Raw genomic sequence first — 25,905 nt, 5'->3', positions numbered from 1 at the left:
TGCTAAGCACTCTTGTATGGGACATATCTGAAGTCTTGCGTGAGGCACTATGAATATGCAAGAGGCCATCATCCCTATGAGCTGCATGAACACTCGAGCTGGAAGAGAGATATGCGGCTGAAATTTGGGTAGGAGAGCGAGAATGCTTGCTATCCTGGCTGGACTGGGATAGGCTAGCGCTTCTGAGGAGTCTATTGTGGCGCTGAGGTACTGATGCGTGTGAGATGGTTGCAGAAGAGACTTGGTGTGGTTTATTGTGAATCCCATGTCGTGGAGTAATTGGATAGTCGCGTGAGTGTGATGAACACACTGGGTGTACGAGCTGGTTTTTATGAGCCAGTCGTCGAGGTATGGGAAGACGTGAATGTGTTGTCTTCTTAGATGGGCTGCGACTACTGCTAGGCACTTTGTGAATACCCGTGGTGCTGTTGTGACTCCGAAAGGGAGTACTTTGAATTGATAGTGCTGCCCGTCCACTAGAAATCAGATATTATCTGTGAGTAGCGTGCATGGGAATATGGAAATAGGCGTCCTTGAGATCTAAGGTGGCTAGGAAGTCGTCCTGTGAAAGTAGAGAGAGGACTTGCTGAAGTGTGACCATGTGGAAGTGGTCTGATTGTATGTATAGGTTTAGTGGCCTGAGGTCTAGAATAGGTCTCAGAGAGCCATGTTTCTTTGGTATGAGAAAATACAGGAAGTAAACTCCCGTGTTTTGTTGGTGCAGGGGAACTAGTTCTATTGCACATTTTTGTAGTAAGGAAACTACCTCATGTTTCAGGAGTGACAAATGTTCTGCTGACATTGGACACTGTTCGGATGGAATGTTTGGGGGGGTAGAGGTAAGTTCGAGACAGTAACCTGATTGCACTATTTGTCGCACCCACCTGTTTGTGGTGATGTTGGTCCAGACAGGAAGGAACGAATAGTTTCTTACCTGTCTGTGTAGTTTTGCAGCTTGAAGATCTTTCTGGATTCACTATGCTGTGCATTATTCCGCGGTCTGGTGGTTGGGTCCGGATTTGTAGTCTTTCTTTTGTCTTTTTTTGTAGCCAGGTGGGCGTCGACGTCCCACCATTTGGTGCACTTCTCGTGACGTCGTCCTGCTTCCTGCGGAAGTCCCACCTCGGGGCGCCATCTTCGGATTCTTTTTTTTGTTGTTTTTTTTGTTTTTGAACCCTAGGCCATTTACAGTATTTCTTCTCAATTATATCCTTTCTCCCATTTCTTTTCAAGTCTTCTTTTGTTCTCCATTCTCTGTCTTTCCCCCCTCCTCTCCATCCTCATCTTTGTGGCGGAGGTGGGAGGGTTCGCTAGTGAATCCAGAAAGATCTTCAAGCTGCAAAACTACACCGACAGGTAAGAAACTATTCGTTTTGCAGCGTGAATCTTTCTGGATTCACTATGCTGTGCATCGATTTTGTAGCGGTTTGTCACTTTTGTGGCGGCTGGGTGGAAGATGAGCGTTGGTCGTTGAATATATGTTGAAGCACCTTTTGTCCTACTTGTGCTTCCTTGTTCATTTGTATATCCACGCAGTAGTGCTTAGTGAACGTGTGCACTGAAGCCCATGTTGCCGCCAGGCATATGTCTTGAATGGGTGTGTTTGCCAGAAAAGCAATTGTTGCTCCTTTCTTCCTTGTGGAGTGGGCCTGTGCCCCTTCCGATAGTTCTTGTCCTGCCTGTTTGTGGCAGAACTGTATCGTCAGTGCGATCCATCGTGCGATGGTGCCTTTGTTTACTGGTCTACCCAGGAAGCTGGTTGCGAAGGACACACAAAACTGCTTAGTGTTCTTGTGCTCCTTGGTTCTCTCGATGTAGTGCATCACCGCCCTTCTAGCGTCTAGTGTGCGCAGTGCCCTTTCTGCGCCTGTGGTAGGATTCTAAAAGAAGCTTGGTATTTGCATTGTCTGGTTCATATGGAATGCCGACACCACCTTCGGCATGAAGTGTGGGTGCGTTCTCATTACGACTCTGTCCTTGTGTATCTGGATGTAGGGCTCTTGCAGCGTTAGCGCTTGCAGCTCGCTTACTCTGCGCAGCGAGGTTATTGCCACCAGAAAGTGTTGTGCTTACTTATGCTTGTTTAAGGTTCCATGTAGAACCTTGTGTTGTTATGGTGCTCTGTGGGGTATGTTCCATGAAGAGTCAGTTGGTGCCTCTCTGCTGTACTAAGAGGAGCGGTGGCTCATTGTACCCACGAATAAACCCATCATAACTACCATTGTGTCCTGTGGTATAAATTGGGATCACAACACTATTTTTGGCGACGAGGGGACGAGCCACTGCAACATGACGCTGTTTAATGGAATATACCTTGGAGGAAGATAGAGGTATACTCACAGCCTGACACAAGGTGAATGCGGAAAAAGAAATCAGAAGAAGAAAACTACATCACCAATAATTATCAAAAAGATTCCCTACCTACCATCTCCAGCAGCTGATCGATTTGGAAGAGATTTTCCAAAACTCACACTTGTTTTTTTTTTTACAACAACTCCTTTTTCCTCAAATGTGCCAAGCACATTCCTCAAAATCTTATCATGCTCCTCTAAATGTTTTGCGAAAATGAGTACATCATCTTGGAAGATAACAACGCCCTTCACATCTCGTAGCACTGACTGCATGACCCTTTGAAACACCGAAGCTGCGGACGCAAGACCGAACGGCATTCTACAAAATTGGAAAGATCCAAAAGGAGAGTTAAAAGCAGTATAATGACGTGATTCTTCCTCCAACATGATTTGGAGTTTTGCAGACTCCAAGTCAATCTTGGAAAACCATTGAGCATCTCTCAATTCCTCTAACAAATCACCAATTTTTGGAAGAGGATGGGAATCGATCCAAATCTCTTTATTAAGGCTTCTCAGATCGATGCTCCCCATTCCGTTTTCGTGCGACCACCAATGGACTTAACCATAAGCTGGATTCCACTGGCTCGATTATCCCAGATTTCTCCAACCTGTCTAATTCTATCTTGAGATCCCCCCTTAGGCTAAAAGGGACCGATCTGACCTTGTGTTTCACAGGCTCAGCATCCTTTTTAATCTTAATTCTGTGCTTAAAACCAGTGATTTTTCCAAGAGTGTCATAAAACACTTTTTGAAATTCTTGTTCTAAGCAAAAGACTGGGGCATACCTTGTATAACCAATACTTGTTCACTTGTACCAGGTCTCAACACCATGCCAAAAAGTCCTTGGTGATACCACCCAAGGATGTTCAAACCCCAAACTGCTACATAGATTTTACCCTGAATCCTTCGACCCTTAAACTCTAACACATCCTCAATATAGCCTTCCAGTTCTATTTTGCGCCCTTCATATGAAACTGGTGCTCTGTCTGGGGGAAAAAGTGTTTTGTCACACCACGAATTGTTGAAAAGCTCATATGTGATCATGGTTATGCGTGCTCCTGAGTCCACCAATAGCTTTAGGCACACATCCCCCACCAACACATCAACATAAGGATCCACGCATTCAGATGGATCACCAATAACAATGTCATTATCTGTGACAGTGACAATCATGTCCTGAAAATCTTGTACCATGTCACTATCACACAAAGGTTCATTCTTCACTACACAGTTGACTTTCTCAACCTTGTTTAGACTAGATTGGCAGACTTTTGCTAAATGCCAAATCCTTCCGCATTTATGACATTTGGCATTCTTACCGGGACAAAATCTGTTGTCAGTGCCATGTGGAGGGTAACCACACCTATAACAAATATTTTCCTTCTGAAACAACACTTTTTCATTAGATTTAACTTTTCGCAAGTTGTTAGTAGAATTGCTAGAGACAACAGCGTTGACCGTTTCTTTTGAACTTGAACTCACATTCAACTCCTTAATAGAGTTTTGTGCCAATTCCACACTTTTCGCCACTGCAACTTCTACTCTCTATCCTGCTTGGCTGTTAAAAACCGTCTCTGAGAAAGTGTCGTTTTGGGTTGACAATGATGTGCTAGAAACACAAGTTAAATCTGCACAAAAGAAGATGTCTGATAGGTATAATCAGAAGAAATCTGTTAAGGCTGTCAATGTGTCTCCTGGGGACATGGTTCGCATCAAAACCACAAGTTTTGTTAAAAAAGGGGGTAGGTCCTTTGGAGAACCAGTATGTGTGGAGAAGGTGTGTGGGAATGCTGTCATGGTTCGTGGAGGACATTGGTGGAACCTAGCAAAAGTTGTCAAAGTTCACTCTGCTGGAGATAATTGCAATGGCACCAGTAATGTTGAGCTTGCAGAAGATTCTCCTAATCATCCAGCTGTTGTATCCACAGGAACTGTCCCTAAAACAAATGTGATGTGCCAAGTACCAAGGAAGTCCATTCGTGCTAGACGTCTTCCTTGGAAACTACGCTGAGTTTGCAGTAGTGTTTCATTTTGTACAATGTGTATTCTATGCTGACAGTAATATATTAGATGTTTCATTTTGTTTTATTATTTGTTTTTTTTCTGTGGCTTCTTATTTTTGGTTTCTTTACTGTTTTGCATTTAGTGTTTGTATTTTTCTGAAAAAAAGAGGTAATATGTTGTGCTTACTTATGCTTGTTTAAGTTTCCATGTAGAACCTTATGTGTTGTTATGGTGCTCTGTGGGGTATGTTCCAAGAAGAGTCAGTTGGTGCCTCTCTGCTGTACTGAGAGGAGCGGTGGTTCGTTGTACCCACGAATAAACCCATCATAACTACCATTGTGTCCTGTGGTACAAATTGGGATCACAACAGAAAGGCTGTCTTCATTGTTAGCATTTGAAGGGAGGCCTTGTGAATGGGCTCAAAGGGTGCCTTCATAAGTTCCTTTAGGACTAGGTTGAGGTTCCACGCCGGCGGCGGCGGCATCCTTTTTGGTGGCGCTATCCTTTTTGCCCCCTCCAGGAACCTCTTCACAACTCTTGATGTGAAGAAACTTTCACCCGTCTCACCTCGTGTGTAGGCAACAATCGCTGCAAGGTGTACCCTTAGTGAGGATGAACATAGTTTAGCCTTTAGTAGGTGCGTTAGGTATCTTAGCACCGTTGATTCCCTTGTCAGCTTATTTTGCAGTTTATGTCTCCTGCACCAAAGTGTGTACCTCTTCCATTTTTCCCCATAGCATTTCCGTGTCGTCGGTCTCCTTGCCTCCCGGAGCACTCGCATAGTGCTTGGAGGTAGTTTAAGGTGTGCAAACTCTATGTCTTCAGGAGCCATGCCGCTAGGCCGAGGCTCTCTGGCTCTGGGTGTAGAACCTCTCCGTTCTGCATGGAGAGTAAGTCCTTTCTTTTGGTGAACTTGTGTGGTGGTCCCTGTGCCATCTCCACTATTTGTGAGTACTAGGTCTGTCTTGCCCACTGTGGTGCCACTAGGATCAGCGTCATGTTGCTGGTCCTGCACTTGTTGAGTACCCTGTGTATCAGTGGTATTGGTGGAAAAGCGTAGGCAAATGTTTTTGACCAGCTTATCCATAGGGCATTCCCCTTGGATTGTTTTTCTGGTTGTCTGGATGCGAAGTTTTGGCATTTTGCATTCTGGTGTGTTGCAAACAGGTCTATTGTCGGTGTACCCCACCTTCTGAATAGCCTTTGCGTTTCCTGTCCATTGAGCTCCCACTCGTGGGACGACTAAGTCTGCCTGCTGAGCCAGTCTGCCTCCACATTGTCCTTCCCCGGTAGGTGAATGGCCAGCAGGTCTATCTTGAGTGGGATGGCCCACCTCCAAATCTCCTGCGCCAGGTTGGATAGGGGAAATGACTGTGTTCCTCCCTGCTTGTTGATGTAGAACATCGTTGTTGTATTGTCTGTTTGTATCAACACCTTCTGGCTGTACAGTTTTTTCTGGAAGGCTTTCACGGCTAGGAATACGGTGTTCAATTCCAGGTAGTTGATGTGTCTGACCGCATCCGCTGGAGTCCACAGACCCCTCACTTTGCGCTTGTCCATATGTGCTCCCCATCCTATCTGAGATGCGTCTGTGGTGATGGTCACCGTTGGGTTTGGTGGTGTCAAGGGCTTCCCTATAGTTATGTTCTCCCTGTTCCACCATGCTATCTCTTCTTGCACTGCGTGCGTTACAACCACTAGATCCTCCCAACTTCCGCTTGCCTGTGACCATTGCTGTTGCAGCCATTCCTGCAAAGGCCTCATGTGTAGGCGTACATTGAGAACTAGGTGAATGCATGACGCCATCATCCCCATGATCTTGCTCGCTGTTCTCACTGTCAGAGCTCGCCCCTTCTGGTAGAGGCGCGTCTCTTTCAGCAGGGTCAGTGTTCTCTTGTCGCTGGGCATCACTGTTCTCTGTAAGGTGTTGATCTTTGCCCCCAGGAAGATCTTCACTTGTTCTGGTTCCATAGAGGATTTCCCCCAGTGTATTGAGAATCCCAGCTTCGTTAGTGTGTTCGTGTCCCGCTGTGCATGTTCCTCGCACTTTTCGCGTGAACTTGCCTTTATTAGCCAGTCGTCGAGATAAGGGTATACATGAATCCCTTCCCTCCGCAGGTACGCTGCCACTGCCGCCAGGCATTTTGTGAAAACCCTTGGTGCGGACTTTAGCCCGAATGCCAAGGTTGTGAATTGGTAGTGTTCCCTGCCAATGGCGAACCTTGACAGGCTTTTGTGCTGCCTGTTCATTGGGATGTGCAGGTATGCATCTTTGAGATCCACGGTGGACATGAAGTCTCCGTCTCTCATATGCGGGAGTACCTCTTGTAGGGACGTTATTTTGAATTTTTGCATCCTTACGTACTTGTTTAGGAACCGTAGATCCAGGATGGGTCTTAGTGTCCCGTCCACCTTTGGTACCAGGAAGTAGTTTGAGTACACTCCCTTGTTCCTTTCTTTGAAAGGTACTGGCTCTATGGCATCCTTTAGGAGTAGTTCTTGTGCTTCTTCTACGAGTTGCACTAGTTCCTACCGTGAGTGCTTCCTCCTCTTTGCTTTTCTGTATGGTGGTTTCCTTTCCAACTCTATACAGTATCCGAACTGTTTGATGTTGAGTATCCATTTGTCTGATGTTATCTTTTTCCATTCTTGAAGGAAACGTCTCAGTCTGCCTCCTACTGGTGTTGCATGTTCGTTGGCGTTTGGTCTGTGTAACCCTCTCGTCTTTGATCTTTTGTGCTCCACCCTCGGAGTGCTTTTGTGGGTGAGCACTCTTTCCCGTGTGAAGTCACTTTGAGGTGGGTTGATCTCCCCCTCTGTGTCTCTGGCCTCGTCCGTTCCCCCTGGTCCGAAAGGACTGGCCCCGAGGCTGGTACTACCAGTGTTGTTTCTGCTGGGCCTGCTGCCCGTGATTGTCGCCTTGATGGGCCTGCTGGAACGTTTGGTGTGACGTTCCTGGCTGGTTTCCTCCTCTTCCGTAAGGTCTCCGTGTCGGGGTACCTCTTCTCATTCCTCTGAATTGCAGGGCCCCCATGGACCTTGCAGTTTCGTTCTCCTTTTTCAGCTGGGTGAGTTTTTCATCCACCGGTGCCCCGAACAGCGTCTCTCCGTTGAAAGGGGTGTTCAGGATGTTGTTCTGAACTTCTTGCTTGAAGCCTGAAATCCTGAGCCAGGCTTGCCTTCTCTCTGTTATTCCAATTGCCATCAGCCTGCTTGATGTTTCTGCTCCATCCAACGCTGTTTTAAGGCAAGAGTTTGCTATATTCTTTCCTTCCTCCACCAGGTGTGCAGCTCTTTGTTGGTATTGCTCGGGGAGGTGCCTCATCAGTTCCCCCATTTCGTCCCAGTGTTGGTACTGGTGCCTGTTCAGCAGGGCATTGGAGTTCGCCATGCGCCAGTGCATTGCTGCGTTTCTCTCTATTTTTCTCCCCGTCAGGTCCATCCTCCTGCTTTCTTTGTCTGGAGGTGGTCCAGAGGTTGCTGGGACATTTGCCCTCTTCCTGGCAGTAGATGCAATGATTGAATCTGTTGTGACGGATCCTTTGATGTATGGAGGGTCCTGGGAGGAGTGTTTATATTTTTTCTCCGTCCTAGGTGTGATGGACCTGCATGTTGCTGGGTCATTTGAACGCCTCGTTCCCCTGGTTCATGACACTCTGGAGCATGGGGAGGAACTGGCTCCTAGTTTGGATAGGGAGCAGTGTATCCAGTAAAAAGTCTGCTTTCGGCTTTTCTTCCTCCAGCTTAACACCAAAAGCTGCAGCCGCGCTTTTGACTACCATGTTGTAAGCCTCTATGTCATCTGGCGGCGAAGGCCTCGAAGGGTAAGTCTCCACAGGCTCTTCTGGATTTTCGGCGTCGAGGTCCTGCCACTCCAGGTCCTGCGTCGTGGACGGCGCCGAGCCGTAGTTCGATTGGTGTTCCTCATATTCTTCTCCCTCATAGTAAAGGTCGTCTTCTTCCTCTACTGCGTCTTCGACAGTTCTTCTGCGTCGAACTCCTCCTGTTCCTGTTCCTCGACCTCGACGATGATCGACGGTGGTTTTGTTGGGATAGTGAATTTTTTCATCTTCTCGTCGAACTCCCTCTACCTTTGAAGGATGCTCTCCATCTCTGCTTTGAGCCTCCTCTTTTTCTTCTCCATTTCGGAGGCGTGTTCGGCGTCGAGCGCCGGTCTTTTCGACCGAGCTTGTGTCGACGCGATCTTATCTTTCGAAGTCGAACGCCCACTTTCTTGGCCTTGCTTCGACGACCTTTGCCTTTCGGCGGCTTTCGGCACCTGGGAGTCCTTCTCGAAGGATCCGCCGGTCCTTTCGTCCTTGGATTCAATCGCGGTCGTCGAAATTTTCGGCGCCGGTGTTCCTTTCGAGGACTTTGACTCTGTTTTTCGAGAGTCTGACTCTGTTTTTCGGGGCCCTGTCGAGGGTTTAGTGCTCGACGTCTCTCCTATCTTGTCAGACGTTTTCTTATCGGTCTCTGCGACCGTGAAGTCATCAGGTCCTTCGGCGACGTTGCCTTCGTCGTCGGTGGAGAGGCCCAGTTCGTACAGTGTCGGGGCCTTCCCCTTGCCCTCCATGTTGTAGTTGGCTCTTCTCTGTCTCTCTCTCACCCAGAGCGTCTTCGGTGTGAAGGCCGAACAGGTGTTGCAGTCCTTGCTCTCGTGGTCGACAGGCAGGCAAAGGTTGCAGACTGGATGCTGGTCCTTCTGCGCGTATTTGTGGTGGCAGTTACGGTAGAATTTAAAAGGTGTTTTGTCCATTCCTGCGCTCAGTGTCCCTGAGTGCGCATTCTCCGTTGGACGTCGAAGATCTCGAGGTTCTCCTCCTTCTTCGTCGTCCCGGCTTGTTGCGCTTCCTTTCTGTAGTCTTCCTCAACTTCTTCTTCGATGAAACTCGTGCTTTTTCTTCTTTCTTCGCCAAAAAACTCTGGAGCTTCACGTTGACGATCCAGACCCAACGGCGGAAAAAAGAATCTGAAGATGGCGCCTCGAGGTGGGACTTCCGCAGGAAGCAGGACGACGTCACGAGAAGTGCACCAAATGGTGGGACGTCGACGCCCACCTGGGCTACAAAAAAAAAAAAAAAAAAAAAAAAAAGACAAAAGAAAGACTACGAATCCGGACCCAACCACCAGACCGCTGAATAATGCACAGCATAGTGAATCCAGAAAGATTCACGCTGCAAAACTGCTGTAGTCTTCCCCCGACAGGAGTGGAATGGTCCAGGGGAAGTGGAAGGAAGTCATTGGGCAGGGGTGGAGGCAGAGCGGGTGTTGTTAGTCTTGCCTCTGCCCTTGTTATGGTTTCCTCTGTATCCTCCTCTCTGGTGAAGGTGGATTGGGTGGGAGCCTTGTAAGAGGTGGATGGGGTATCAGTCGAGTATCCCCTGGAGTTGCCCTTGTAGGATGAGAGACGAAAAGAAAGTCTGGGAGCTTGCGATTGCAAGGCTCCCATTGATTTGGCTGTGTCCGTGTCCTTTTTCATCTTCTCAAGGGATGCATCAACATTAGGGCCAAAAAGGTGTTGTTGGTCGAATGGTTGGTTGAGGATAGAGCTTTGCACCTTAGGTTTAAACCCGGAAATGCGTAGCCACGCGTGCCTGCGAAGAAGGACGCTTGTGTTTACTGCTCTGGATGCCGTATCTGCCACATCGAGAACACACCGGATAGAGGTGTTGGTGATGATTTTACCCTCTTGTATTAGGTTGTTGGCCTTATGTTTGTATTTTTTTTTGCCATGTTTTTTTTTTTATTTAATGCCTTTATTATCAAAGATCAACGAGGTACGGGGCCCACCTTGAACCCCAAACCAGATGCACTGCCGAATTGCACCAATTTTGGCGAACATTATTCAATTGTATCAACCAATATTGTCCTTATAATCCAACATTATTTGCACCATTTATGTTTTCATCCGCACGTGGAATATTTTGCGATTTCCCAGATTTCTAATGCCCAACATGTGTCGATCCGGACCTCTTAAGTTGAACACGACTAAAGCAATGGTTCATAAAAAGCAGTGTTTTATTTAGAAAATACCCAATGCATTTCGGGCTTCAAGCGCCCTTCGTCAGGGGTCACTATCAATAACAAAAAAACAACAATCAGTTTTCGTTCAACATATTGCACTGTAAAAATGCATGCTTTGTCTCAATTACTCTGAAGTAGAACTAGTAACTAATGTATCCCCTCGAGAAACCATGTAATGTGTGTAACTGTATACATGGACTCCCTCTTTTTACCAAACGGACCAATATAAACCTTAGCGTTGCCTGTTAATAACTCACACAATCATAATGCATTCTAATTCTCAGTATATTCATTACGATGTATTACATGCTACCTCTCTTCTCCCCTATTAGCCATCATCCTTCATCTATTCTGACAACGTCCTACCAATGGATAATTAAATGATTAAACAGAACAGTTTGTCACATTCATGCTCTTGCACAGCGATAAGCTATCTTTGCCAGTGTTACACATGCCTAACTCATATTGTATAAGTCGCCAACCAGATTCTATTCCTACTTCCTCCTCCCTCTTACAAACCTATGTTTCTAACTGTTCTATCTCGGACCCAGTGTAACACGCTGAATCTACCACATAGAACCTGTTGGTGGTAAACAATAGTTTAACATAAATGTATAAACGCGATATCATTCTAGACACCCATATGTTATTAAACTGACAACTGCTATTGCGTGCGTATCTGTAGACATACCTGCCATGAACATTAAAAATCAACCATCTATATCGTTGTAGCAGCACAAAGTGATTCGCTGAATTTCCCCTCCCTTATTTAACCGGATGAACCCACCCTGTTATCTTCTGATTGGCCCATTCATACATTGTTTTCCCGCCATGAGTGACATTCACATATACGATACTTCATTTCCCATCATGCATTTTAATGTACTAGGAACGTCTTGAGTTCTCCTTCCATAACGGCACTCCATCATAGTGGTAATTATCGAAAACGAGACTCCACAATCATCATTAGTGTCAAAGATGTTTTAAAGTTCATCTCTAACGTAAATACAACACCAACTTTTGCAAATGAACCCAGTTCTTTCGCCAAACGTGTGGATTGCATAGCAAATTCTACTGTTTTTTCTGTTTGTCGAGCGGGTGCTATCCTCTACGGGCATGTAAGAAACTTCAATAATGGGGGTGGGATGCACACCATTTCTTTCCTTATTTTCAATATTTATCCATTCTGTCCTGGTATTGCGTGCAAGCTGGTTAGGTGCCAGCCCATATGGCACCAGTCAATAAGATCAACGAGGTACGGGGCCCACCTTGAACCCCAAACCAGATGCACTGCCGAATTGCACCAATTTTGGCTAACATTATTCGATTGTATCAACCAATATTGTTCTTATAATCCAACATTATTTGCACCATTTATGTTTTCATCCGCACGTGGAATATTTTGCGATTTCCCAGATCGCAAAATATTCCACGTGCGGATGAAAACATAAATGGTGCAAATAATGTTGGATTATAAGGACAATATTGGTTGATACAATTGAATAATGTTCGCCAAAATTGGTGCAATTCGGCAGTGCATCTGGTTTGGGGTTCAAGGTGGGCCCCGTACCTCGTTGATCTTATTGACTGGTGCCATATGGGCTGGCACCTAACCAGCTTGCACGCAATACCAGGACAGAATGGATAAATATTGAAAATAAGGAAAGAAATGGTGTGCATCCCACCCCCATTATTGAAGTTTCTTACATGCCCGTAGAGGATAGCACCCGCTCGACAAACAGAAAAAACTGTAGAATTTGCTATGCAATCCACACGTTTGGCGAAAGAACTGGGTTCATTTGCAAAAGTTGGTGTTGTATTTACGTTAGAGATGAACTTTAAAACATCTTTGACACTAATGATGATTGTGGAGTCTCGTTTTCGATAATTACCACTATGATGGAGTGCCGTTATGGAAGGAGAACTCAAGACGTTCCTAGTACATTAAAATGCATGATGGGAAATGAAGTATCGTATATGTGAATGTCACTCACGGCGGGAAAACAATGTATGAATGGGCCAATCAGAAGATAACAGGGTGGGTTCATCCGGTTAAATAAGGGAGGGGAAATTCAGCGAATCACTTCGTGCTGCTACAACGATATAGATGGTTGATTTTTAATGTTCATGGCAGGTATGTCTACAGATACGCACGCAATAGCAGTTGTCAGTTTAATAACATATGGGTGTCTAGAATGATATCGAGTTTATATATTTATGTTAAACTATTGTTTACCACCAACAGGTTCTATGTGGTAGATTCAGCGTGTTACACTGGGTCCGAGATAGAACAGTTAGAAACATAGGTTTGTAAGAGGGAGGAGGAAGTAGGAATAGAATCTGGTTGGCGACTTATACAATATGAGTTAGGCATGTGTAACACTGGCAAAGATAGCTTATCGCTGTGCAAGAGCATGAATGTGACAAACTGTTCAGTTTAATCATTTAATTATCCATTGGTAGGACGTTGTCAGAATAGATGAAGGATGATGGCTAATAGGGGAGAAGAGAGGTAGCATGTAATACATCGTAATGAATATACTGAGAATTAGAATGCATTATGATTGTGTGAGTTATTAACAGGCAACGCTAAGGTTTATATTGGTCCGTTTGGTAAAAAGCGGGAGTCCATGTATACAGTTACACACATTACATGGTTTCTCGAGGGGATACATTAGTTACTAGTTCTACTTCAGAGTAATTGAGACAAAGCATGCATTTTTACAGTGCAATATGTTGAACGTAAACTGATTGTTGTTTTTTTGTTATTGATAGTGACCCCCGACGAAGGGCGCTTGAAGCCCGAAATGCATTGGGTATTTTCTGAATAAAACACTGCTTTTTATGAACCATTGCTTCAGTCGTGTTCAACTTAAGAGGTCCGGATCGACACATGTTGGGCATTAGAAATCTGGGAAATCGCAAAATATTCCACGTGCGGATGAAAACATAAATGGTGCAAATAATGTTGGATTATAAGGACAATATTGGTTGATACAATTGAATAATGTTCGCCAAAATTGGTGCAATTCGGCAGTGCATCTGGTTTGGGGTTCAAGGTGGGCCCCGTACCTCGTTGATCTTATTGACTGGTGCCATATGGGCTGGCACCTAACCAGCTTGCACGCAATACCAGGACAGAATGGATAAATATTGAAAATAAGGAAAGAAATTGTGTGCATCCCACCCCCATTATTGAAGTTTATTATCAAAGAGCACAGGCTGACATACATCATAATGCGCCTACAACCCTGAGGCCGGCTGCTCTTTCACATACCGTCACAGAAGTCCAGCAGCTTATCCCACAACCCGGAGGTCGGGCATCGCTGTACCCCGAGTTCGCCCAGCCAAAAGGTAATCCCAGGATTGTGGTAGTATGTCACGGCTTATATGCCCTGCCCCACTGAGGAGCCACAGTGTTCCTTTATCTTTTGGTCATCTATTCAAACACCCCAAACTCCCTCCCCAACCCCCCCGACATCCGAACAGACCACCTTTAGCAGTGCATGCCCCAATTGCTACCAAGTTGCGCTGTTTACTCTTGTTCCGCACCCCCCTCCCGCCATTCCCAGAGCACTCCTGCCGCCATCTCTCAAATCTCCCCACCCCACGCTACTTGCTCCCTTCCGCCTACAGATACATGTTCTGGCCCCTCACACACGGGGCTTCCCTCCCGACGTCCATCAATCACCCCCCCGGTGCCCTCCTATTCCTCCGTTCCCCTGCTCCCGAACTGCCCCAGTCTCCGCAGCCCCCTCCGGTGCCCCCCCCTGTCCCCTGAGGCGTTCTGTGTATAGCCCCCAGAAATTTTTCGGCCTACTGCGCGGCGGGAGCAACTCGCTAAACACCTCGGTTTGCGTACAGCAATATAATACATCCCGGGCCCATTGCTCCGCTGTGGGCAGCGGTCCTCTCATCCAACACATTGCCACCCTTTTCTTAGCTATTAACAGTCCCATGTCCACCATTTTGCGAACGGCTCGAGGTAATTTCTTAGAGTAACCCAGCAGGGCCACCACCGGCTTCGGGGCCAACTCGAGCTCCAGTAGCGTCCCCAGTTTGCGGAAAATTGCCTGCCAGAACCTGTAGACCCCCGGACATTCCCACGCCAAATGGAAAAAACCCGCCTTGTCGTGCCCGCATCTCTCGCACACAGCATCATCTCGTAGACCGTAACGTTGTAACCGGTCCGGCGTATAATAAACTCTGTTTATGTACTTAAAATGAAGCAATCTGTGCCTCCCATGCAGTGATATCTTACGTGTGCCCGCACAACAGTACAGCCACATGGCGTCATCTATTGCTATCCCTAGGTCCTGTTGCCAGGCCAGCCGAGCCTTGGGGTACCGGTGTATTCGTTGCTACATAGTTATCTTATATAGGTGAGATATTAGTCTACGAGGGCACTTGCGTCGCTGGCAGCGGGAGGGGTTCAGCAAACAATCGCTCCAGTAGGAGGTATGGTACCGAGTCCTCCCCGTGTATCCAGCTGTGCGCTTGCGCTCCCTGAGCCACCCGGTAGTATAACTCCATATCGGGTGCACCAAGTCCTCCCATGTGGTACGGTAATGTGAGTACCTGCCAGCTGACTCTGGCCTGCTTGCCCGCCCATGCCAACTTCAATAGAGTCCGACGCAACCTTTCAAAAAATACCTGTGGCAACACCATAGGGATATTAACGAACAAGAAGAGGAAGCGAGGAAGGACCACCATCTTCATGATCGATATCCTGCCGATCAAGGAAAGTGGGAGGCCAATCCAGATGTCCACGTCGTCCTCAAGTTTATCTATAGCCCTGCCATAATTCTCCCTCATCAATATTTCGGGGTCAGTGTGCAGTCGGATTCCCAGGTATCTGATCGCTTCGTCAGACCAGTGTAGCGGGAACTCCATCTCAAAGGGGGACGTGGATGGGGTAAGCGGGAAGGCAATGGACTTACTCCAATTCACTCGCAAGCCCGAGAGGGCGCCGAAGTGCACCACTTCTCTCAGCACCGGAGCCAAATTGTTCTCTGGGTCCCGCACATACAGAAGAGTATCATCAGCATAAGTGGAGACCACGATTTTGTAGGTGGGGAAGTTTACCCCCCTCAAGCCGTGGTATTCACGCAGGGCGCAGGCCAACGGCTCCGCCACCAGCGCATATAGTATCGGCGACAGGGGGCAGCCCTGACGAGTTCCCCTGGAGATCTGAATAGCGTCCGTAACTCTGCCCCCCAGACGTATCCTTGCACTCGGGGCGGTGTACAAGACCCCCATCATTCGCAGGAAGACCGGGCCCAGGCCCATTTTACTCAACACCTGCCTCATAAACGGCCATTCCACTGAGTCAAACGCCTTCTCCATATCTAGGAACACCGCTAGTGCTTTGGTGTCCCTTCGGACATGTTGCATGGTTCCAAATACCGTTCGCAAATTGTAGGTCAAATTCCTACCCGGCATGAAACCCGCCTGCTCCGGGGCCACCAGTTCCGGCGTTAACAGCGCCGGTCGTGTAGCCAGTATTTTCGCATATATCTTCGTGTCCACATTGAGCAACGACAGCGGTCTATAGGAGCTGCACTCTTCTGGGGACTTCCCTGGCTTAGGGATGGCCACCAATATGGCCTCACTCATGGACTTAGGCATTCTACCCGTTTCGCACATGTCAAACAGCGGATAGAAAGCGGCCGTGAGGCCGTCCGCCCCTGGCGCACTAGTCGCACGCATGCTCGCCAGAGCTTCAAGGATCTCGTCCCTCTGTATGAGGAGGGCCAGAAATTCCCTGCGGGCATTGGAGAGAAAGGGCATCTGTATGTGGTCCAAGTAGTCGCGTACTTCGTCATTCATCCCCGTCTGCCGAGAGGCATATAAGGCCGCATAGTACGACCGAAAGCAGGCTGCGATCTCCACCTCCTCAGTCAGTAGCTCTCCAGCTTCCGATCTGACCTTGGTGATATTAGTTTTACTCCTCCTGGCCTTCAGTAAATTTGCTAGAACCGAGCCCGACCTCTCACCCTCTCCGTAAACCCTAGCTGTGGCGTACTTCCCCAGGTGTTTGACCTCCGCATCCGCGGCCTCGTGGTACTCTTCCAGTAGTGTCTTCAGTTCCTCCGTAGCCCCGCCTCCCCCACCCCCCACCTGTCTGGCCTCTACCTTGCCCAGTCTACGCTCCAAGGTTGCCAGTCTCCGACGAATGTCCCGCAGCACCCCGGAGTGTTTAGCCATGGCCACCCCTCTAATGTAAACCTTAAACGTTTCCCAAACCGTCTGGAAGCTGTCGACCGACCCCACGTTAGTGTCAAAAAATGTAGCAATAGCTTCCGCCAGTTCCTCCTTGAACAGGGGGTCCAATAGCGAATAAGGAGGGAACCTCCACGTGAACGGCGGAATGGATTTCCTAGGCGTGTCAATGGATAATAAAATTGGGGAATGATCAGACAAAGTCCGCGGCAGGACCTGACACAAGCCAACCCACTGGAGGAGCGTCGAAGACGCAAGCCAGTAATCAATACGTGTATGCAGATTATGGTAGGCCGAGTAGTGCGTGAAGCCCCCCACCTCGGGGTTAAGCGTCCTCCATACATCTGAAAGCGCCATTCGGATCATTTCCCTGTGCAACATCGTAGCTGCAGCCGCCGGTGCCCTGGCCGCCCCCCGATCTGTCCAAGCACGGGTCCGGCACCACATTAAGATCACCTCCCCACAAAATCTGCGAAGCACCGCAGCCCCTCACCGTATCAGACAATTTACCGTAAAAATCAGGACAATCAAAATTCGGACCGTAGACATTCACTAATAGTAAATCTAGTCCTCTGCCCTGATAGCGCGTGAGTACATATCTACCCCCTCCGTCCATGGCAAGCAGCTGTGCAGCGAAGTCAGACTTAGGATTAAACCAAGTGAGTACCCCTCTAGCGTGCGTTGTGAACCCAGCCGCGTGCACGTTCCCTCGCAGCCCCCCAGTTCGCAGCATGGGGCTGTGGTTTGGAAGGTGCGTCTCTTGTAAAAAGGCTACATCCACGCCATGTCTGTGAAGGTATTGCATGACTTTCCGCAGTTTACGATGATCATTCAATCCCCTGACATTCCAAGTCACTACACGCAGGGGGCAGGGTGACCCCTGCTGGATCGCTGTTCTAACCATAGTCTTCCCAGTCATAGGGCAGTGACCCCGCACCCATAATCAATAAGCAGCTTTCAGGAATCCACCCACTAATTCCTCCAATCTGTCGGACATGCCTCTGAACTAACAAAGAAAACCCCATCCCCTCCCCCCTCCCACAGCTGACCTCCCCCAACTTTGCCATGCTGGACCTCAATTAGAGATTGCCCCTACCTCCCTCCCCCCACCCACTCAACTACAATCCCCGTCAAAAGTGTGTCGTGCACTCGGAGGCAGCTCCGTACAAAAGTGTTAAACAAATTCAACTCAATGACAAGTCCTCCCCACCGCACACAGAGCAAAAGTTCTTTCCCCCACCGTGACAGTAGCCAGGAGCTAGTGTTTGCTTCCCTGCACCCTCGGCGTCCACACTGCGCAGTCTCAGTTAGATCCGTCACACCGCCAGCCGTACTGCAGCGTATCAAATCACGGCCATTAGCCCAGGACGATCGCCACCTGGCCAGCCCCCCCCTCCTTCATGTGTCTACCCAACCCCTTGCTGTGCTATGTTTGCTTTTGGCCCTAGTAGTACGGCTAGTGTTCCTATCCAGGTTGCGTCACCATGGTTCCTCTCTCCCCAGCTAGCTCCACATGTTGCGCCCCCAAGACCCAGCACATGCCAAGTTCCGTCCCAGTAAGCACTTGTGTTTAGTCCTGCTGCTCCAAGGAGCCCCCCCATCTCCTCTCCTCCCGGGCTTCTCGCCGGGCTGGTCTTTTTTTCCCTGCCCCAGTCCTTCAAAGTGTTTTGCAAGGCCTTGGGATCAAGAAAGATGCGAGTCTTCCCTTGCCTATTAACACGCAGCTTCGCAGGGTATAACATCGCATAGTCCAGTCCGAGTTCCCTCAGCTGCCGTTTGACTGGGATGAACTGCCTTCTGGCCTCCTGGACCCTAGTGGTGAAGTCCGGGTACAACAAGATGGACGACCCTTCATACTGGAGCGTCTGCTTTTCCCTTGCCACGCGGAGGGCAGCGTCCCTATCCCTATAGTTCAAGAGCTTAGCAATGATCGGCCGCGGCGGCGCCCCCGGCACGGGCCTAGGCCCCAGGGATCTATGCGCTCTCTCCACCACAAACATAGGCGAGAAGGTATCCGGTCCGAGCAGTCCTCTCAGCAGTTTTTCCACGAACAACTCCATGTTGCCCATTGGCGTAGTCTCCGGCAGGCCCGTAATGCGCAGGTTACAGCGTCGCGCACGGGCTTCAAGGTCTTCTGTTTTGTCCTGTAGGACCTGCATGAGCCGCCCCAGCGCTTTCTGCTCAATATCAATCGAGGACTGCGCCTCCTCCACCCCCACCAGCCTCTCCTCAGTGTGATCCAATCGCTCCGCATGTTTATCGAGGCGCTCCCCCATGCAGTCCATGCGGTAGGAGAGTGCGTCGATCTTCGCCCCCAGGGAGGTGATACCTGACTGAAGGCCCTTCTCCATCGAGAGCAACAGACTTTTGATGTCCTGGGTGTCGTCCGAAGGGGCAGGCCCACCACCACTCGTCGCTCCCTCTCCCACCTCCTGGGACTTAGGGCGCCTGTGTTCGAAGGAGAGTTTCGCTTGTGTTTTGTCCGATTTGCCCATTGCGCCGCGACTAGCCCGTGGGCGCCGCCCGTCGGCCACCCCCGCTTCAATCTTAGGACGGGGAAGGTGTTAGCCGACCTCTGAAAGCCCTATCCGGGTGCACCACTGCTCCTGGCGCGGGCCTCACCCCTCACTCTACCGGCACCAGTACAGATTTCCACAGCGCCTATGCACCTCTGCAAGCCTCAATCCTCCAGGGCACTGCCGTGGGTCGAGGGCGCCTCTCCCAATGCCGGTCAGCCCGCCCGAAATGGCGGCCGCAGCGTGTACCGCCCCCACAACCGGTCACAGCGCGCTGTCCGACATGCAGGACCTCTAAGGGGGAATGTCGTGAGGTGGGGTATGTGTGCGCATAAACACAATCGGCTGCAAGCAGACTAACGTCCATGGGTGAGGCAATCTTAAGTAATGTCCCACTGTAGGTAAGAGACAGAGGCGCAGAGTCTAGAGCTTCCGAGCTGACTCTAATCGCTGCCATCCAAAACTACTCTGGATGAAATGCTTGCACTCCAACATTTCATTTGCGAAAGCACATGTAGTCTGCCTTAGCTTCACTGATAGGAAACTGCCACTCCAGCTCATCCAGATATAAACTCAGCTGATATGTCCCAGCGCTGGAAGCGAACGTCAGTAACCCCCTGCGGACATCCTCCACTCTTCACTGGTGCCTGTGCCCGCTGCCTAGGGCCGCCCCCGTGTAGTCACTGCCATGGAAGTGGGCCTACGATCCTTCGGTGCGCCCCAGTCACCAGCCTCAGTAGGGGCTGGCCGTCGACGTTAGTCCCAACACCCACTCTCCGTAATCCACCTCAGCTGGCCCTCGTCCCCTCACACGCACCACCGCTGACTCACTCAAAGGATTGCCGCCGCTCTCCACTCGCCTGACGTGGCTGCTGCGCCCCAGGTGCCCTCACGATCCGCGGTCCGGCACTCTGAGTCCGGGGCCTCCCGACGTCCACACCGCCAGGATCTCCTCACACACGCTCGTCTCAGCTGCGATGGCCTCCCGCAGCAGCCGCGCCGTCAATCCGGGCTCGGCACCCTTTCCGCTCCGGCGCCCACCACGCACGCCGCACGCACAGCGACGGGCTCGCTCTTCACCTTAGAGCGGGGCTGAGGGGCCTGTACTGATCCGAGCTCCGGCGCCAATATGCGGGCGCTCAACGCCCTTCGCCCACATCAAACGCTCTCCGGCTTGGCTGCGCTGCATGCGATACCCCAGGCTGCTCCTCCATGCGTGCTCAAAACGGTTCGGGGAAGGATTTGTGAAGGATGGTGGCCTCTGTGTGCCGGAGCTCGAGGCTCAAGCCGCCATTCACGCCGCGAGCCAAGCTCCGCCCCATGTTTGTATTTGTCCGGGAGGTGTTGGAGTAGGGACTCTAACTCATCATAGTGAGCCCTATTGTATCTGGCTAACAGGGCTTGAGTATTTGCGATGCGCCAAATATTAGCTGCCTGTGATGCTGTTCTTTTGCCAGAGGCGTCCAGGAGTTTAGACTCCTTGTCGGGCGGAGCTGCATCACCGGATGACTGCGAATTAGCCCTTTTCCTAGCATTTCAGACCACCATGGAGTCTAATGTAACAGGGCCCTTAATGTAAGCTAGGTCTGTAGGGGCAGCTTTGTATTTTTTCTCAATTCTAGGATTGATGATTCTAGCCCTGACAGGGTCCTTAAATACTTCTGTAGCGTGTTTAATCACCCCTTTGAGCATGGGTAAAGTGGATGTGGACCTTTGGGTGGTGTCGAAAGTGCCCATTAAAAAATCCTCTTCGACCGTTCTGTATGTAGGTCGACCCCGTGGTACGGGGCAGCCCGGTGTATTAGCTGATTAAAACCCATGGTATCGTCTGGTGGGGAAGGCCTAGAGGGGTAGATGTCTTCTTGCGGGACATTAGGGACATCAGGCGTATTATAGTCATCCCAGGGGTCAGGGGAACCTTGTGGACTGGGGTCATCTAGTGGCATGTTGTTGTCACCGTCCCGTGTCATCATATGCGTCATCATCTACCGGTGTAGGGGATGGCGTAGGAGAACGAGGTTGGGGAGGTGGAGGAGGAGGTGGAAGTGGAGAAGGGACCCTAAAAGGTGATGTGGCTATATCCCTCTTTTTAGGTGGTGGAGCTGGTGCAGGCATGTCCAGTGGTCTTTTTCTGGAACTCAGAGTCAATTGACCCTTTTTAGGGTCTTTAGTTAGAGTTTTTTGTTGAGGGTCTGGGCGAAAAAGCTCCTCTGAAGAAGGTTGGGTGTTCGGTGTCGACTGTGTCGGCATCGAGGGCATGATTGGGTTTTGGCGCCGGTGGCGGGCAGACTTGAGCCCGAGTTGCAGGAAGGCTTGGTAGGCTTCTTTGCCGGGCCCGAGGGCGGGGCATGGGAAGCAGTGTGTCGGTGTGCACCTGAGCCCGAAGGTGAAGGTGTGACCGAAGCCTTTGTTGCTGTATGGAGTGGGCCGGGGTCGACGTCTCTACTTACGACCCGTTGAGCTGGAGTCACTTCTTCGACGTCGGAGTCATCGGCTTCGGAGGCGCTGATGAGGCCTTCTTCGATCTGCTCCTCTGGCACATCGACGCCCTCTTGGAAGATGTCGTCGGGGATCGAACTCGATGAGCGAGCCATGGTTCTTCGAGCTCATCGATCCCGGATGGTCTGCGAGCGGAAGGAGGCACAAGCCAGACAGTCTCTGGCCTCGTGCTCGGGAGAGAGGCAGAGGTTACACACCTCATGCAGATCGGTGTGGGGAAACTTCGACCCACATCGAGGGCACTTTATGAAAGGCGTCCTTTCCATGAGCCAGATGCCAAGGCTCGGGTCGGCCCGAAGGCCTTCTTCGACGACCGGAATCGAAGACTTGTAGAGATGCGCGCCGATTAGGGTTCGCGATCGAGACAATACCGTCGAAAGGGTGAAGGATTGCGCGTAGAAACAGGAATCGGTAACTGTTCCGAACTGGAGCGCGAGAAACACATCCGAACCCGGTAGCGGAAAAAAACAATCTGAGGATGGAGCCGATGCCCATGCGCACTATGATCTTAAGGAGTCACCTACACCTCGTGACTTCCAAAGACTTCCAGGACAAAAACAAGTACAAACATCCAGACCCAACACCAGATGGAGATCTATGCATAGTGTGTAATCTGCAGCTCAGTATATTATTAAAGGAATTTCAAACAACCGCCAGGTGGTGGGGTTGAATAACTACTGTTTTACCTACTCTATCCTGATGGTAAAAACAAATGAGTGGGAGAAAGTCTTGAAACTTGCAGAGAAGAAGGCACAGAAAGAGCAGGTAAGCAGTCTGCTGTGTGGTTGAAAAGCAACTGAAGGTAAGGTGTAAAAGGGCACTGCCTGGGTGAACATGGATGCAGTGTTAGGGAAAGGAAGCATTGTAAAAAGGGGGGAAAACTTACTTCCACATGTGAGATGTGAGGTGTCTCTCAAGCATGGAGCTGAGCGCAGAGCAGAAGCGATCCAGTCGTCTATTAAAAAGGTAAAACCCAGGGCTCACTGTACGGCTCCCAAAGGAACAGACCTGTGAGGAAGAGCAAGAGACACAATGTGAATAATGCACTGTGTGTGCTCAAAGATAAAGGACACATACCTTACTTGTACATTCACCCTGGCAAGGCACATGAACAAACAAACTATACTGACACGTACACACAAAAGAAAATGTGCCACAAAACACTCACCACCAACGATACCACAGAAAGCAGACATACGTCGTCAACCCATCATGAACACAAACATACTTACCTAACGTCATTGCAATTCACAAAAACACACACATCGGCATGACAAACCAACGTTTCTCAACAGAAAACATGCACATGCATTTACTACACATCCACCACAAAATACATACACAATATCTGCACAAGAACTTCAACCATATCCACCTACCACTGAAGGCATAGGAACTAAACAACTTCCTTGCTGAAGTATTACCAACATATCCAATACTTCCACTAGTGCATGAACACATGCACCCGATAAACACATTTAACACCCAACAAACCCATCTAATGGTAAGAACATGGTAAGAACACTAAGAACACACACACATGCTTCAAACATGAGTAAACTTATCATTACAGACTAATACCTTATCACCATTTGCAAATGAACGGCCATCCAATCATTAGTCGCTAGCCACTGCACTTAGGCTGCATGAACTCATCAAACCTTCTCCATATCACATGCATACATTTGTATCTGCATATGCACAACAAAGGAACCCTAGTCCAAAATATTACCTACTTACATAAAAGATTATCTCCAAATAAGACTGCACCTAATTCCACATTACCTCTCTGTAAGAAACTGGCTCTATATATACTGCACCCAAGTGAGGTACAGTGTGTATAGAGTCCAAGAGTCTCCAGAGGTTTGGCAGAGGTTAAAGTTAGATAGAACCTTACTCTGTAAAGTAGTAGCTTGGTCGAGCAGTAAGGCAGTATCAGAGGACAGTGTAAAGCACTTGATGTACACACTCAGTCAGCTCACTGGGAGTTGGTCGAGTTTCAGGGGGCATCTCTAAGATGCCCTCTGTTGTGCATTTTACATTACATCCCACACTGGTATCAGTGTGGGTTTAATGTGCTAAGAAGTTTGATACCAAACTTCCCAGTCTTCAGTGCAGCCATTATGGTGCTGTGGAGTTCGTAACGACAACCTCCCAGCACCATATACTCAATGGCAGCACTGCACTTACAGGGCCCAGGAATGGACCTGGGCACTGTAGGGATACAGGGCTCATGCACCTGTACCCTCACCACTGGCATAGGGCACCCAGCTAGAGGGGTGATGATGTATGCCAGGGCAGTGGTTTGTGGGCATGGCACACAGGGATGTATGCCATGTCGTCTTTGTTTTGGTCTGCACCCAGACACTCAGCCTGCAAAGGCAGTGAATGTGTGTCAGGGTACAGAGCCTCTAAAGGTGGCACAATAAGTGCTGCAGTCCTTAGGGGCCTTCTCTGGTCACAGTGCCCTGGGTACCAAGGGTACCATTTACCAGGGGCTGACATGTGGCCAGAGATGCCAATTGGGTTTAGGCTTCAATGCAGTTTTAGGGAAGGAACACAGGCCCTGGGTACCTGATTGGCAGGAGCCCAGGGCACACTCAGTCAAAGTACATCAGCAATTCAGCAAAAAGTGGGAGCATACCATGCAAGAAAGAGGGCACTTTCTCACAGAACCCCCCCCCCCAAAAAAAAAACAGATGATGAGACTAACCTTGCCCTAGAGAATCTTCATTGTCTAAGTGGAAGAACCTGGAAAGTCCATCTGCATTGGCAGTCCCAGGTCTGTGTTCCACTTCAAAATCCATTCCCTGTAGGGAGATGGACCACCTCAACAGTTTAAGATTTTCTCCTTGTATTTGCATTAGCCATCTGAGAGGTCTGTGGTCCGTTTGAACCAGGAGGTGAGTACCAAACAAGTATGGCCTCAACTTCTTCAGGGACCAAACCACAGCAAAGGCCTCCCACTCAATGGCACTCCAACGCTGCTCCCTGGGGAGAAGCCTTCTGCTCATAAAAGCAACAGGTTGGTCTTGGCCTTCATCATTGGTCTGGGATAGGACCGCTCCTATCCCTAGCTCAGAGGCGTCAGTCTGCACTATGAACTGCTTGGCATAATATGGAGCTTTTAGAATTGGTGCTGAACACATTGCTTCTTTCAGGGTGTCAAAAGCCTTTTGGCAACTAACTGTCCAGTTAACCTTCTGGGGCATTTTCTTGGAGGTGAGTTCTGTGAGGGGAGTCACAATGGACCCATATGCCTTCACAAACCTCCTGTAGTACCCAGTCAAGCCAAGGAATGCCCTGACTTGGGTCTGGGTTGTTGGAGCTACCCAGTCCAGGATGGCCTGGATCTTGGGCTGTAAGGGTTGTACCTGGCCTCCACCAACAAGGTGGCCGAAGTACACCAAAGTGCCCTGCCCTATCTGGCATTTGGATGCCTTGATAGTTAGGCCTGCAGTTTGCAGGGCTTTTAAAACCTTCCCAAGGTGGATCAGGTGATCCTGCCAGGTGGAACTAGAGACAGCAATATCATCAAGATAAGCTGCACTGAAGGACTCCAACCCAGCAAGGACTTGATTCACCAACCTCTGGAAGATGGCAGGGGCAGTCTTTAAACCAAAGGGCATAACAGTGAACTGATAGTGCCCATCAGGTGTGGAGAATGCTGTTTTCTCCTTTGCTCCTGGGGCCATGCCAATCTGCCAGTACCCTGCAGTTAAGTCAAAGATACTGAGAAATTTGGCTGCCCCTAATTTGTCAACTCATCTGCTCTTGGAATAGGGTGAGCATCTGTCTTGGTGACAGAGTTGAGTGTTCTATAGTCCACACAGACCCTAATTTCTCTCTTTCCACCCTGTGGATGAGGTTTGGGGACCAGAACCACTGGGCTGGCCCAGGGGCTCTCAGAGGGTTCAATAACCCCTAACTCCAGCTTCTTGCTGACTTCAGCTCTGATGCTTTCCTTGACTTTATCAGACTGTCGATAGATCTTGTTTTTGACAGGTGCACTGTCACCAGTGTCCACATCATGGGTACACCAGTTTGTCAGACCAGGGGCCAGGAAAAAGAGCTTAACATACTGTTGCAAGACTTGCTTGCAGTCAGTCTGCTGTTGGGCAGAGAGGGTGTCTGAAAAGATCACACCATCTACTGACCCATCTTGTGGGCTGTAGGAGAGGAGATCAGGGAGAGGTTCACTCTCTGCTTTCTGTTCCTCATCAGTCACCATCAGCATGGTGATGTCAGCCGTGTCATTGTAGAACTTAAGGCGGTTCACATGGTGT

At 49.3% G+C, this 25,905-nt stretch overlaps 1 protein-coding gene across 5 annotated transcripts in view; it reads right to left on the bottom strand.

Annotated features, from left to right (window-relative positions):
* The window catches only part of ATXN7L2 (ataxin 7 like 2), a 373,831-nt gene that overhangs the window by 16,748 nt on the left and 331,178 nt on the right, over window positions 1-25,905 (bottom strand). For all 5 annotated transcript variants that reach the window (XM_085652992.1, XM_085653020.1, XM_085653011.1 and 2 more), the window contains exon 9: window positions 22,506-22,627. In XM_085652992.1, coding sequence (XP_085509118.1) covers window positions 22,506-22,627 — 122 coding nt within the window. The remainder of the gene's footprint in view (window positions 1-22,505; window positions 22,628-25,905) is intronic.

Source organism: Triturus cristatus, chromosome 1_1, assembly GCF_964204655.1.
Source record: "Triturus cristatus chromosome 1_1, aTriCri1.1, whole genome shotgun sequence".
NCBI classification, from domain to species: Eukaryota; Metazoa; Chordata; class Amphibia; order Caudata; family Salamandridae; genus Triturus; species Triturus cristatus.
The sequence above is the reverse complement of the archived record's forward strand: the minus strand, read 5'-3'. Positions and strand labels throughout refer to the sequence as shown.